General features: G+C 41.3%; 1 protein-coding gene across 1 annotated transcript in view; it reads right to left on the reverse strand.

Moving 5' to 3' along the window:
• Nucleotides 1–15,307, reverse strand: part of SCHIP1 (schwannomin interacting protein 1) — a 183,183-nt gene that overhangs the window by 118,255 nt on the left and 49,621 nt on the right. Inside the window, exons 3-4 of the mRNA XM_074590519.1 lie at nucleotides 14,384–14,464; nucleotides 11,151–11,301 (exon numbers count right to left, since the gene is read on the reverse strand). Coding sequence (XP_074446620.1) covers nucleotides 11,151–11,301; nucleotides 14,384–14,464 — 232 coding nt within the window. The remainder of the gene's footprint in view (nucleotides 1–11,150; nucleotides 11,302–14,383; nucleotides 14,465–15,307) is intronic.

The raw sequence follows: 15,307 nt of genomic DNA on the forward strand, positions 1-15,307 counted from the left end.
AGCTTTGTAACCACCAGAGAGTGCTTGTTAGGATTGCACTGTCTTAGATAATTTGGTAGTCCCTTCCCCTTGGCTTCTTCTCCTTGCTCCTGCAGGTGCCAAACACACCTGAGGAAAGTCACCGTCATTGGCATAAGCACAGGTAGCACTTGCAGGTGTGGGGAATTATAAACACACAAAAGCTGCAGATGGATTTTGCTCTACATTTAGAACCAAATCTTAATGCATCACTGAGCAAAATGAATGCAGCTTTGAAGGTACCACACATGGGAGGAAGGACAGCAAAGCAAACTGGGCTTTTGGTAGCAGAAGTAGTACAACAGTAGTAGTACAACACTTGGTCTTTTCCCAATTCAGTCTTTTCCCAACTGGACCCGTCCTTCCCATCTTACTACCTTCATATTACGTAAAATATGATCTGATTTCATAAACCTCTAAGTTTTGGATTCATTTTGCTATGAGGGCTCTACTAATCCACTCCAGACAACCAGAACTAATAACAATTCGTCATTTGACATTCCAGAACAAAATGATGAGATTTTCTGGCACAAGCCTCAGTATTGTGCTAGAGCGTGCTTTGGTTTGCAAATACGTAAAGTGTTATTATCATTAAGAACATTAATACATTTATCACAATTAATGTCTCTGAGATTCTTTGTAATAATGAGTCACAGATTCATAAGCAGTGAATCAAGTCACACTTTCTGTTTGGCACTGGAGCTCATTGTGCTAATCATCACAAATTACATTAGCTGGTGAAGTTCCACCTAAACAAACTACCACCCTCCTGCTAATACCACCTGGTTACTGCCAGAGGTAAAAAAATCTATTTTACAATCCCAGCTTGTACTGTGTACTACCTTAATCCACCTCTGTTTAAAGCTACACAGGATTACTGGTGTGTAGTTGAACAATTCCTGCTAATAGCTTAATATTTACTCTTGGTAACAAACCAGCCATAGCGAAAAGCAAGGAAAATACTTAGCTTGAACAAGGGCAAAACATCAGGACTTAGTATTAATAGCTCATTACAAAAACACACTTGCAATTCCTATTCTACTTTTCAGAAGAATACTATTTTTCTCAAACATGTCCCTCCCACCAGAGCTGCCCTGGGCTTAGTCTCAGACAAGGCAGGAATTCTGTTTGGAAAGTCGGATCTATTTTTGATCCTAAATGTGGAACCTTAATTTTGTCAATGCATTTTTTTAATGCATTACAGTGTACTCTCTTATTTATTTTAAGTAGGACATAAGGGCAGGATTAGTGTGTAGTGCTGAAGCAGATGGAACTGAGGAACAGAACAGAAAAGACAGGAAAAACAGAATTAGGGGGAAAGAATTAGATGAGAGCTGTCATTTCAACCAAGAGAGATAACATGCAGAGGCAGGACTATTTACTGTACCTATGTTGTACTCAAATTAAGACAGAAAACATTTGCAGTTTCACACAGAGGGAGGGTGTGAGCAGGAGGTTACTGCAGGGATGTAGCAAGCAGAAGGGGAGGTAGGAAAATAATAGAAAGGGAGAAAAAATAGGGGGTGGGGGAATGCACAAGTGCTGTGGTGAAGGAAAAAGAGCTTCTTTCTATCAGTGCAGAGAAATGTCCCAAAACCCAGATTTTACTAACTTGGCCTCCTTCCAAGGTGCACCATCTTCAGTCAATTATTAGAGCTGAGCTTCAGAGTATCCAAAGGAAACCAAGCTCAGGGACAGGCTCTGATCTAGTAAAAACTAAACACCTCCATGTTTTGTGGCATAACGACACAAGTCCTGCATCAGAGCAGCAATTATAGTTCAGGATGGCACTAAGGTGCAGATTACCACAGCCACAGATTTACTGGATAACTGAAGGAGTCAGTGCTGGAGATGGGAGGAGCGCAAACCCTACCCTTCAGTTTGTGTACCATGTGGCACGTGGTTTGGGCAGGAAAACACTCTTGATAGCGTATGGCTTTGCCTTCTACCCTTTCCCCTTTTTATACCAGTGTTTTAACTACAGTATGTTGCAAAATCCTTTGAGACGCAATATAGCAAGAAACATGAAATTCTCATAGGTGTAATACACAGGAATTTTTTTAGCCTCCAACATGATTGAAATGAACACCCATACAGTGTCACAAAGGTGGACAATCTGCCTACAAGCCAGAGGGTCCAAGACCCATCAGAACGTTTAGGGTGGAGATAACACTATTTGTCTGTCCTTTTGAATCTTGGAGGCAGTATTTTGATTGAAGGCAGGTTACTTTTGGAAATGTCGTATTGAAAATTATGTCAGGCAGGACGATGTATGACTTTCCATCAGAGTGAGAAAAAAGGATGAATTAATGGACTGGAAGAATCTATTCAATCTTGTACGTTAAATTTCACACACACACACATATATATTATATATATTTGAATAAAATTTTGATGATAATGCAAAAAATCCCAATGCCCAGCCCCCAGATACAGCCCTGGGAGGGCTGGACTCCATCTACGTTAAGTCAAGAGAAGTTTTAAACCTGCCATGATGGACCGTATGGGTTTTACCCTAGACCTTTTTCTTGCTTCTAAATAGCACTGCAGTATACACAGTATACAAAGCCAAGATCACTTTAGCTAAAAGAGACAAAGTTTATAAATATACGATGTTAGAAAGCGTTCAGAGCATTTTTTTTTCCTAAGCCATAAGGGTGACAACTTCTGGTACAGCAAATTAAATATGAAAACACATGACATTGTCCAAAACTCTTTTTCAGAAAAATCCACTTTTCTGAACTCTCAGGCTACACTGCAATCCCAGATCAACAGAGGTAACCGGTACTAAAACAATGGAATATATTTCATCCAAACGAGACAGTGTTTAAAAATAACATCTATTAAAGGGCTGGTAATAGCTAAAAGGGAAACTAGCTGCTATCAAATAGTTAAATAATTTTCAGTGAGCAGCATGTGGTAACAGTGTGGCTATTTTTTTTCTTTGTTCCATCTACAGAAGTTTGCAAGTTATGAAGAAAATGTTCTGGACTGATGATTTTCTGAAGAGATACCCACCCACACATTATGAGTACTTGCACATTCTAATTTTTATGATTTAATGAGAAATCGTCACTTAAATTTTGCCCACAGTAAGTAGCTATGGATTTTAGTAGTAAATCTGTATAAAAAGGTTACTATTTCAAATTTGCAATATAGAAAATTATATACACACAGGATAAGTGGTGGAAGCTAGCAAAGCTGTGTATACACCACAGTTAAAGTACAGACACACACAAAAAAGGGCTTTTATAAAGAAATCATACACCTTACATTTTTTATTTTGCTACTTTACAAAGGATCCCTCCCTCCCCAATAACAAACTCAGTAAATTACGTGCTAATTCTTACTAAGTAAGAATGTTTTTTGTTGCAGCCCAAATTCCCCAAGCTACAAGATAAGGCCTCCAGCCAGATAAGAGGCTTAATTATGAGCAGAATGAGCTGCAAACATTTCTTTGCAGTTTTCTGTGTTATCTTTGATTCAATACTATGATCCATGTCCAATTATTTCACTTCAATTCCTACTTGATTTTCAGAATCACAGAATGTCTGAGGTTGGAAGGCACCTCTGGATATCACCTGGTCCACACCACCCCTCCCCATCCCCCGTTCAAGCAGGGCCACCTAGAATAGTTTGTCCAGGTGGCTTTTGAATATGTCCAAAGATGGAGACTCCACAGTCTCTCTGGACAACCTGTGCCAGTACTCAGTCACCCTCACAGTAAAAAAATTATTTATTGGGGTGGGGGGGGGACGATCTTGGAAATCACTTTTTGCGACACCAACCAATGGAGAAAGGGTAGAAAAGCATGCTTCACATGTTTATATCTCTAACAAGAGCATTTCTTAGTAGAAAGAAGCCTATTCAGGTGCTGCACTCAAATAAAAAATGATCTTTCTACAGAATCAGTTGTTGCCATCCTCGTGAACATCAGAAGGAACATTATTAGCAGAAAAACCACGTGTTGTGTCAGTATGCGTGGGCAGGACTGAAGCGGCTAGGGGGAGAAGTGCACTAAAAGCCAGCGAGCACCCAGCCCGGCTGGGGGCAGGACCAGGGGCGCGCCGCGGGGCTGCCGCTGTCCGCAGTCCTGAACTGCCCGCGCCGTCGCTGCCCGCGGTGCTGAAGAGCTCCGGGCGGCGGGGTGGGGAGGGAGCGCGGCACCCGCCACCCCCGGCTGAGAGCAGACCCCAAGGGGCTGTGGAGGCGGGGACGGGGGTAGAGGGTCCGGCTTCTCTCCTCGGAAGCTGTAGCAGGGTAGGAGCTGGCTGCTGGGGGAGACATGTCCTCCTGGACATGTAATTTCATATCACGCACAGCGGAAGCTACTTCTGCCCAGAGCGGAACGAATTAATTTTGTTTCCATGTCAATGTTTCAGATTAAAGTAAAAAAAGAAAAAAAATATCAAGATCCCACTGCAATTCTATAAGAGCTCTGGATGCAGGTATGTCTCGCACCAGCTTTTGCTTGTCTATTAAGGATTATCAGGTTTTCTGTGGCTTTCACAGACGGTATCTTTGTGACTGAACCATTTAGAGAGACACAACGATGTTGTCATGAAAACAGGTCAGAACCACAACCACCTTTTTTCTTAGTAACTATAGATACAGTTTTTTATTTCTGAGGGAAAAAAAGCAGAAACTCAGTCACACGCGACATAGGAAGGTAAGTGTTGACACCTTTCTACACAATAAAAAGAAATAAAGTATCTATAAGGAAGCATATTATTTTCAAATCTATTATTTGTCTTGCTCCTAATTTTTTTGATTAAACATAAACATGCAAAAGGGAAGCAAAAGCAACTAAAGATGGTACAGATACTGCTTGTGTGCTCCTAATAGAATAATCTGATAAATCATTGACAGCAGGTCCTTTCCAACAGTTAGGAAACTGCCCATACGACACACACACAGTTGGCAAATCCTTTATTTTCCAGCCTACAAAGCAGTAGCTGAACAAGAAGAGTCTGTTTCCCATCTCATCACTCAAGCTATGTTCCTCGTCTGTCATTCTGCCCATTATATCAGTTTTCTACAGGAAGGCAGGCCGAAAGAAACATTGTATACTATAGCACAAACACTTTGAGATAGCCTCATCGCTTCCGCCCCCGCCGCAACATCAAGAATGATTTGTCTGTTTGTAAACAGAAAGCATGACCCATTACCTGATAATATGATCTACCTGAAAGGTTCTCGGATTAAGCGGGCAGTAAGGACTCTGGCAGGAGTCTAGGGAACTAACAGTGCTTTCACTGAGTGCACGTACATGTCTTATGACCTGGATAGAGGCAGCCTTTGTGAGAGTCCTTCTAGGATTGGCCAGTGTCGTTTATGAAAAAGAAAGCCAAATGAAAAGAAACGAGGATTTGTTCTTGTTTCAAGTGGGACGTTATTGATTATGGATCAGAGACAAATCCACATAAAAATAGTGCAGCAGAGCAGGAAATTTGTCCTGAGTTTTTAAAAGGAAATCTATTTGTTGAAAACATGAGATGAAATCTCATTGCAAATTTTCACATCTTCTGAAGTTTCCCTTCAAAATACTAAGAAGCGAAATTCTGGACTTCATCAACTCTACAATGTATATAATACTTCAGGGTTGGTATCATTTTTTCTGGTTGTGAGTTTCTGATTGCTAAGTGCACTGCTTTATTTCTTCCATCTACATATCTGATAGGGGATTTTAATTGCTTTTCTTTGTGCCCTATTTTATTTTGTGCTTTGTGTTATGTCTCAGAGTCATGGCAGATGTATTGTTGTTAAAATAGCATGAATTCCTGTTGATTGGATGCGAATCTCAAAGAAGAACGTTTTCAGTGACAAATATTTAGATCAAATTGAGTGTATTTTATTTAACATAAAAGTGTGCCTTAAAACCAGAAAACTTTTCCAAGAGATGCATATGTTACTCTTCAAGTAATTTTCCAGAACAGTAATCATTCATCTTGCTATTTCAGTCACTGCATCCCAGAAAAGGCTTACCAGTCTTTCTGGTTTTCTTAAACTATACTATCTGCAAATATGTTTATTTTAAAAGTTTAGTAACAGAGCAACTGATTTCCAACTAACTAGAATTGCTCAAGGTACTTGTGATCAATCATTTTGAGTTTGAATTAAATTATCTATTTTCCTTAGTTGCCATTCTGACCAACCCTTAAGCCAGGAGGAGGAAGACAGTGGTGGTGGCAGTCAAAAAAAAATTAATTGTGGCCTTGTTTACTACCTGGTGCCTTTGAGCCAACTAACAAAAAGACATGCACAATTGTAATGAAACGTTATTGGGATAAGATGCTCAGGCTTCAAGCGGAAGAGGCTTATAAACCAGCCTGAAGGAAGAGTCTTTTTACTTTAGTACCCACAAAGATTCAGTGTCCCACAGTCTAGAAGACACTGTTCCTTTTCTATAAAATTAAGACAAAATTTCACATGGGAGAGCTGCTGTGAATTATCAAGCCCTGGAGGTAGCAGAAAAAATAAGGAGTTGTTTCAATTGTGGATTTCTTTTCTCCTTCATCTGGTTGTTCCTTTTCTACTTCACGATTTCTTCATCAGTATTTCATTTTAAGAGCAACGGTTTTCTGCAGTTATGAAGGCAGCTAGCTGATCCAAAACAAGTTCAAACATTAGACTCAAAGGTATCATAATTAATGATTTATCAAGATTCCCAGTCTTAGAATCACACAATTAGGTTGTCTCTCTGAACTGAAGTATGGTAACCACAGCCAGCAGGACTAAGCTACAGTTTTTTGAAGCCAAATGCATAAAAGATACACACAATCTTCAGCAAATCAAGGAGATCTCACACCGCCCTCTATCAATGAATCAGTGATGAACTGATTGACTATACGGCCAGCATCTCACGCTGGCCAAAGGCAAAGCCCATTTGCCTAGCTATCCCCATCTCACGGGAAACAAATGGCTTTTAAAAAGTGATATGAAAACTGCTAACTACGAAAGTTGTGGTATGGGCTGCCCAGAAAGCATCCCTGCTGCTACTGAGCAGAGTAAGAACTGTTCCTGGTACCTCCCCTTCTCCTCACTTCTTATAAGTTACTCTGAAATTGTTGCTTTGTGTTTCTATAGTTCTTTCCTTGGCTAGGACAACAAGGAAATGCCATATTTGATGAATTCACAAAGTTTTAATGATTACAAATGAATAAGTGCCTGCATATCAGGAATGTACAGCTACTGTCAGGGCTCAGGCCATCACTGCTAACTCCTCCCAGTATTAGTGCTCTTGCTGGTGCCCTCCCTCCCACCCTGCACACAAGCTGTGCGTGTGCTCACAAAAGGGCTCACACCTTTGGTTTGTGGTGTTTTTTACTTCGAATGTACAAGTTTTTCACTGTATTTCCGTTTTCTATGGGTTTAATTATTTTTTCTACTTCCTGTTTGGACATTTTGTCTTATTTTTTAAGAGCGAAAAGGTTTCAAGGGCAAGAGAGGAAAAGTGCTTTTGAAACCCTGACTTCTCTCAGTCCTAGTAATTCCTTGTTTTCCTTTACAAATGACTCAGGAGGTTTGTAGTAATATTGGAAATGAGCTCAAAGACCTTATCTTTCGACTACAAATGACCAAACACCATTCTTAACTCTCCAGCTGCAGACTGCATCTGCTGACACTCTCTGTTGTCTCCAACAATAAACATTGGTTTTAGATATTATTCCTCCAATTAAGAGTTTCAAAATTCTACCTCACCACAACTGCTGGTCCCACATACTGGTAATAAATGGATATTTGGTGTACAGTTTCAACACCTGTCTTGCTGCAGTGGCATACGTTTGTTAGCCCGCGGGCTCTCAGTTATTTTTTTGGCATGAGATACTTTCTGTCTTTCATTATTCAAGTAGCCAACTACTTTTTTGCCCCCAGGAGTGTGCAAGATGCAGCTGAGGATCCAGCAAAGCTGAGCACTGGGAGGCTTGTGCTGAGAAAGGAAATTGAAACCCAGGATTAGATTTCAGCTGAATCAAGTGGCTGTGTTGTGACAGTGGTTTCTCAAAATACTTCATAAATTTCTCCCTCTCCCATCTGCATCAATACTTATTGCTAACATATTTTGACATGCTAGTTGCTTTCTACTTCTTTGAAAAAGAAATGGGAAAACCTCCAAAGAGTCCAAATTTCAGTCTGACTTCCTCCCTCTGAATTTCTCAGAGGAAGACTGCCAGACAGCAATAGAAGTTTGAGGGACTCCATGCTGCTCAGCACAGCATATTTTTATGCAAAGACTAGGCACCAGCCTACCTTTTAGGGCATCAGCAAAACTGCTAATGCAAAAAAACCAATGGCATCGTAGTGAATTTGCCCCATTTTTCAAAGGTCTTGTTCTGGAATGTAAGCCAAATTGAGGACTTGGCAAATGGATGTGTTTGACTGCTTGGTTATTACCCAGCTCCCCTCCTCGGCTTCCAGCTTGGGTCTTGTCAACACAAACTTAGAGAGTGTAAAATTACAGATGGGTCCGGCAGCGGTTTCTCTGCTCTCAGATGTTTTTTCTTATTCCTTAATTTTACCTTATACTAGAGCTGAAAAATGTGGCTCACAGAACAAATGTTGCATTTAATTCTACCTAAGTCTTTATTTGGTTAAGACAATTAATTACTCTCCCATTCATATGTCAACAGTTCAAGGCTAATTGTCCCTGTTATGTTCTGGCTTTATCCTGGCCCTGCCCTAAACCTGATGGTATCAATTCCAAACCAAAAATATGTGACATTTGCCATCAGCAAGGCACATTTGTATCTGACAGAAACGCTACTGCACTAGATCAGAGTCTATCCTTAGCATATGTGTCCCAGGACTAGCAAGGATGACCCAGACCAGCTCTGAGAGGCACGTGCACTGGTGACATTTCCTTGCACTCACTTATACACCCAACCTTACACTGTAGAAGCTGAGGCCACGATCCACACAGGGCCAGCAAAGTTTTACTTCATCAGAAGCAATCAGGAAACAAAACTACACCGAACAGTGTTACTGTCTTTTTGCTTTGTGGCCATAGCTGTTCTCAGACCTTTCCCATACAACACCTCCCCACCAGATTTCATACCTTCAACCACCTCCCTCTTAGGGCACCTGCTGAACTCACACACTAAAGGCTTCTCCTCACCTCATTAAGGTGCTCCCTACTTTGAAGATGACCCACAGCACACACTGATGCAGACAGAAAAAACATCTAAAATCAGTAGGTCCAATTTTGAATGGTTTATGAGGACCTTGGCAAGCACAGCAGCATTTGCCTGGAGTCATAGTGCCTCATCCCAGAACTGGGGACCATCCTGCACTTACAAGTGTGGGTCCCTCAAGCCTCAGGTATTGCAATCATCAAGGACACACTAAATAGGTAGGGGGTTCCTTTGCCTTCAGAAAAGTCCTCTGATTTTTCAAAGGTTATTGTTTGGCTTGGCACTAGAAAAGCTCGAGAAAATATTCCCATCTTCCTTTGCATTAAAAAAAATAGGATGCAGAAGACAGATGAATGGGTGCTGAATTAATACAAACTAAGTAGCAATTCTAGTGTCCAAGTTTCATTTTCCCACAAATATATAACTCCCAGATGTACTCCTTTTACCCTGAAAGACCCGAAAGCATTGCAAATGCATTGTTTTCCACATTGGGTTACTGATGGAGCCTTCCTGCGCAGGGTACGAGGGGCCTCTTGTGGTGGCTGAGCGGCTGGCTCAGTGCTCCCGCACGGCAGCCGGGCTCCAACAAATGCCAGCGGCAGAGAAAAAATAGATCCAAATTTATCTCTCTCGTTAGAGGAACCTAACTTGTTTAATAAATGAGGCATTAGTGTATAACCCAATATTGCAACCTAGTTTATCATCCAGGTCTCCAGCGACGAACACAAGGCATCTAAAAATAAAACAGTGCACTCTCAGTAATATTTTATTAAATGCTGTCAAATCGAATGCAGCCTGCCTAACCACAGTGTCACAAAAATAATAGCTGCTGGAAACAGCTCACCTAGCTTCGGTTTGAACCTGGTTCAATGGAGGAAAATGTCAAATTGTCCCTGTAAAAGACCGGAGCTCTGGCGCAGAACAGCTCTGTTGGATCCGTGAGCCTGCCTCGTGCTTTACATTAGGTCGCTTTGCTCCAGTTTTGCGACTGAAGGCAGAGTTAAACTAACAAACACCTCTCCCTTGCACGGGGGCTCCATCTACTTTAAGAACCCCACTAGCAATGATTTCTAGATTTTTGTAGTGAACTCAGAAGCCACCAAATGCTGTCCCATGACTGGCAACAGAGCTTCAAATAGCTGACCAACATGCAGTCCTAGCAAGGATCCAGACAACCTGTTCACACCTCAGTCAAACACTGGGACACGGCCTGCTTTTATTTAGCTGGTGTCTAACCCATATCGGGGCAACTCGTCTCTCCTGTGTTTTTTTTTTTAAACTATTATTTCATGTGCTCTAGCCTACACTTTCCTCAAAACTGATGCATTCTCTCACAAAGCTGAAAACAATATTTATAGGGTCTATATCTACCTGCTGATTTGTTGACCTAAAAGATTCCACTCCAGAGACAGTCACAGAGCCACTTGTTTTCAAAAAATGGGCTCTATATTTGGGTTTCTAGTTTAGGGTCACCTTAAAAAGAGAAGTACAGCCTCCAGCCACTAGTCATCCAGTCCGCAAGGTGGCATGAATATTTATTCCAAAATCAAATTTAAGTTTTAATCCCTAGATCAACTTCTCCAAGTCTCTTTTAGGAAAAAAAAATAAATCCTACAAATCACATTTACTTGTAGGAAAAGCACCACAATTTTGGGGTTTTCTGGGGGAACAGAAAATGCTAAACACATGTGAAGATCCCTGCTTTCTGCAGAAGAACACAACACCATTTGGAAACACCTTTTCCCATCAAGAGCACTGTTAATATCCGCTGCGTCCAATACACAATATCGCCGAGATCCACATCTAACACACACGGTCACACATTCGACTGTACCCACAAGAGGCACATCTGCTTGCAGGTTCATTTGGGACACTACTACTCCCTTAAAAGTCCCTCTTTCACGATTAGCCCATAATTTAGCTTTCATTTATCCAAAGTCCTAGAAAGGAAACCAGCAAAAAGCAACAAATAGGAAAAATGGGTCCCAACGCTGTACTCACCGGTGTGCTGCTGTCGGAAAAAGTGTTCATGCTGATGGACCTGCTCATCTTGTCCGAGGAGAGGGAAGGCGGGGAGGGACTGCGCTTGTCCAGCTGCTCGTGGTGTGGCAGGTCCTGGCGCTGCAGGTATTCACGCCATGCTCGCTGGATACTGCCGCAAACACCAAGGCACAAGGTTGGGGGAGGAATGTAGCAACAAAAAGGATTTAAAACATATATTCTTGGCTGAAGAGGGGGGGTTTTGTGCTTTGATTTTTTTTGTGCACTTTGTTTTCCAATTTTGATAATGATCACACATAACTACCCTCTGTAGGTCTTATTTTAGCCACTACAGCTATAACTTGAAGTAACTGTTACGTAGAAGCAAATCTTTCAAATCCATAATCCTACAGAAGTGATTTAAATTTGAGACTGCACATAACTCGGGAATTCCCTTACATCTTGCAAACAAAAATATGCAATTATCTGTTTAAAAGGATGAACAGCCTTCAACATCTTATATTTCTGTCAGCTTTCAGATATAATGCAGATATGGTTGGAAGTTCAGAGCCAGACTGGTATCCTTTAAAATCTCCTCTGTCCTGGGCAGCTGGGGACTTTAAACCTCCTCCAAAGCAATGCGTGGGGATTGTGGTAGGAGCTCTGCTTCCAAACTCTAAGCTTTGACCAAGTTGCTAAAACCTGATGTGAAATTCTGCAAAGAAATTACATTTTCCATGCCGGCTGGTGGCCAAAGCAGCCCTCACCAGGTGGCAGTGCCGGACCGCCTGAGCCGGAAAGACCAGTGAGAGATGCTGGGAATTAAAACTGTGTTCACAATAGTAATGGCACTAACACAAAGTCTGTGGGTGTTTGCGCACAGGATAATCTGTGAACTTTGCAGAAAAGCAGAGCTAAATTCTGACCCGAGCTTGGCTGTGGTAGTGTAGTACAATGAGCAAGAAAGAGCTCCTTTTAGGATTTATAAGCAACTGAGAATTTATTCACTGGGATATCAAGTCAGTAAAACCTTCAGTGCATCTGTTAATCAGGTAGAGTACCCTGACCTTTGCTTAAGTTGCTCTCAGCGGTGCACAGCTCCTGTGCTGCTCTGCGCAGGTGGCTGTTCGGGGTGTGGGTGGCAGCCGGCACTCCTCCACCCTGCCTGCTCCAGAAGGGTTTGGCACCCTCAGCACCCAGCCTTGCTGCTGGGGGACTCCCCAGGAGGGATGCCCCATGGGATCTCACCCATGGTATCTGCACCCCAGGGCAGTGCAGAAGGCAATGCTCCTTCCTGAAGGAACCTTACCATGTGCTTTACACTTCAAACCAAAAGGTCCAAAGACTTCGGCATGGATTTACATTGTTGTAGGAATATTTTTTTTAAAAAATAATTTATTTTTTTTTTTTTTACCTTTTTAACAGTCAAGATGTCATTTCTGCTCCCACTTCCACAAGCCAGAAAAACACTTAGCCCCCAGCCACTGCCGAAAAGGCATTTGATCCCACACTGGCACGTCCAACAGGAAAACGGTGTTTTTGGCTTCACAGGAGGAGGATAAAGCTCAACACCAGGACACGTACAACTTCTCATTGACTGCCTACAGTGCTGGGAACTCCAGAGATGGGGAAGTATCTCTTGGTGGGTAATTTTTCCTGGTCAGGGGACAACTCTGCCAACACATGTGGTATTTTGAACATCTCAAGGTTGAAGAAATCAAATATATGTATTTTGGTTTTTTTTTTAGAAGAATACCAGATCAGAAACAAGCCAGCATTCATTACAGCCTCACCAGGATAGGTGCACTTCAGAGCTAGTAAGGTAGCTTAAGACCTGTGTTGTTTTCACACAGGAGCTTTAAAAGGACAGCAAAGCTCCCAAATGTGAGTGCCAATGGAGGACCTTTCAGTAAATGCATTTTTCTTTCAAAAAATCCCCACATCTTCACACCTCAAGCGTTTACACTTTGCATTATTTCAGGTTCAAGCTTTGCCGCATAATATATACAAGTAGTATTTACATATTTATATTTACATGTATTTTCTATTTTAAAGCTTGAGAGTATACTGAGGTTAAGTCATAACTACCCTTCCAGAAAGCTCTCTGAAAATTTATTCTTCTGTCTGGCTTATATTTGCATGACTAAAAGATGCTGGCTTGATTTTAATTTGAAACTTCGTGTCCTTTTAATATTTTAATATGGCATTAATATTTTAAAGTCCTGTATAGCAAGTAGCTTTTCAACTGAAAGTGAAATTCAGTATGTAATGTAGCAACACGTACAACTCAGTGTTGCAGCATTTTGCCATGAAGTAGTTGGGGGCTTCAGCATAAAGACGTTCATATTTTTTGATGCAAGTGGAGCCTTGTTAAACTTTTGCTGTCTGCTGGGAAGCCCAGGGGCACTGTGTTAGCGCAGAGTTGGTGCCAGCTGGATGGAGCTAATGCCTGCACCAGGGCCGGAGTCCTCTTTTCCGATAAACATGTGGGTAAGTTTTAAGTTATATCCCTAGTATTGCCACAGGTATCACCGCACAGTCAAACCTTTTAGAATAACTGACCCCGTGGTAAACTATACAACATGCAGGAAATGTATTACAAAGGCTAAATTTATTGCATTTGGAAGCTGGGGTGTTCATTACCAGACCACAGTGATGCTTATCTCTTCACTCCAGGTGGTGTAGCTAGGTGTCATCTATGTGCCTTGGCTGAGTGCTACCAACTGCTGCGTTTTCCAATAAAAACCAGGTTTCTTAGTGCCATATAGCTGTGCTGCACCCCCCAGGACAGGAACCCTGGTCCCCTCAGACTTACATCTCCATCCCCGTGCAAACCCAAGGACTGCTCCTTCTAGAGGAGTCCCGTGAGCTGCTTGGGGATCTTTAACCAGGCTTCATGTTAGATATGAAAAATACCACTGAATAGACTTCTGCTTGCTTCGTGCTATACTTCCCCACTCTAGTATGCTCTCTAAATACATGAAAAATCTAGCAGATGCTCAAATATTCTTTAGTTTCACAGGGGAAATGACAAAATTAGTGCAACACTGAAGTTTAGCATTTGAAACTCAATTCAAAGAGAACGTTCATGTGCTTAAAGATAGAGAAGAGCTTAGCTACCTTGTGAAATTGAAGCTTTTTTATGCTTAAAGTTACACAGGAATCCATGACGGATACAGTTTGAGTTCTGCGGTTTGGGAATCAGACAAACTCAGTGGCATTTAAAGGCAGAAATTACATTCTTCATTACTTACATTTTCACTTTTGATTCCAAGGGCTGTAAGTTGATATGATATTTTTCGATATTATTTTCTTCATCCATGGTAAGCTGATGGCTATGGAAAAGAAAAGAAAACGGGCTTAATGTGTCTCAGCATGACATTTCTGCAATCACTGTGAATTAATTCTGAAATTTTGACAGGAACATACAAGAGCTGCTTATTATAAGGTGTTGCTGTCTTTGGAGGAAGGCATCTGGGTCCCTGCATCCAGCTCCATTTGACTGTTAACAAAAGGTACCAATTTGGATCCAGTTTCCAGATCGGATCTTGCCTGAGTCCTTGCGCTAAACCTTTCAGATGCCACAGCTCCAGAGACAGGCACACCCAGCAAAGAAGCTATTGCAAATAAAAAAAAACCACTGGCAAATATAATAGATATTCTTGCTAAATTAACTTTCATCCCTGGGGCTACATTTGAAAAGCTGGAGAGTAAAATGGAAAGTAACAATGGTAATGCCGGTAGCAAATGAATTACATCAGCAAAAGCCATACAGGAATATGAAGAAAAAATTCTTTGTAATAAACGATGACCAAGGAATCGGTGCTGCAAACTGATTGTTTTGAGAAAGCAATTTTAAAATGCTAGAAGACAAAAATCAAACATCTTGGGACGCTGCTTTGGATGGGACTAGCAACATGAATGAAAGATCTTCGCATGAAAATTTGTAAGATTAGACCCCAACCTGTGGAATTATTTTGAGACTTTACTGGACACTTAATTACATCATTCAATCAGCAGCAGTTTTCAGAAATTATCCTCCTGTAACTAAAAATAAGAATTGTTTATGGGAGAGATGCAAAATCTTGAATATTTAGTATATTACCAAGTGACAAACATAGTCTACAACAAAGAGACTATCCCTCAGAAAGGGCTTCTTGCCTTATAAAATCCATTTC

Source organism: Larus michahellis, chromosome 6, assembly GCF_964199755.1.
Source record: "Larus michahellis chromosome 6, bLarMic1.1, whole genome shotgun sequence".
Lineage (NCBI taxonomy): Eukaryota > Metazoa > Chordata > Aves > Charadriiformes > Laridae > Larus > Larus michahellis.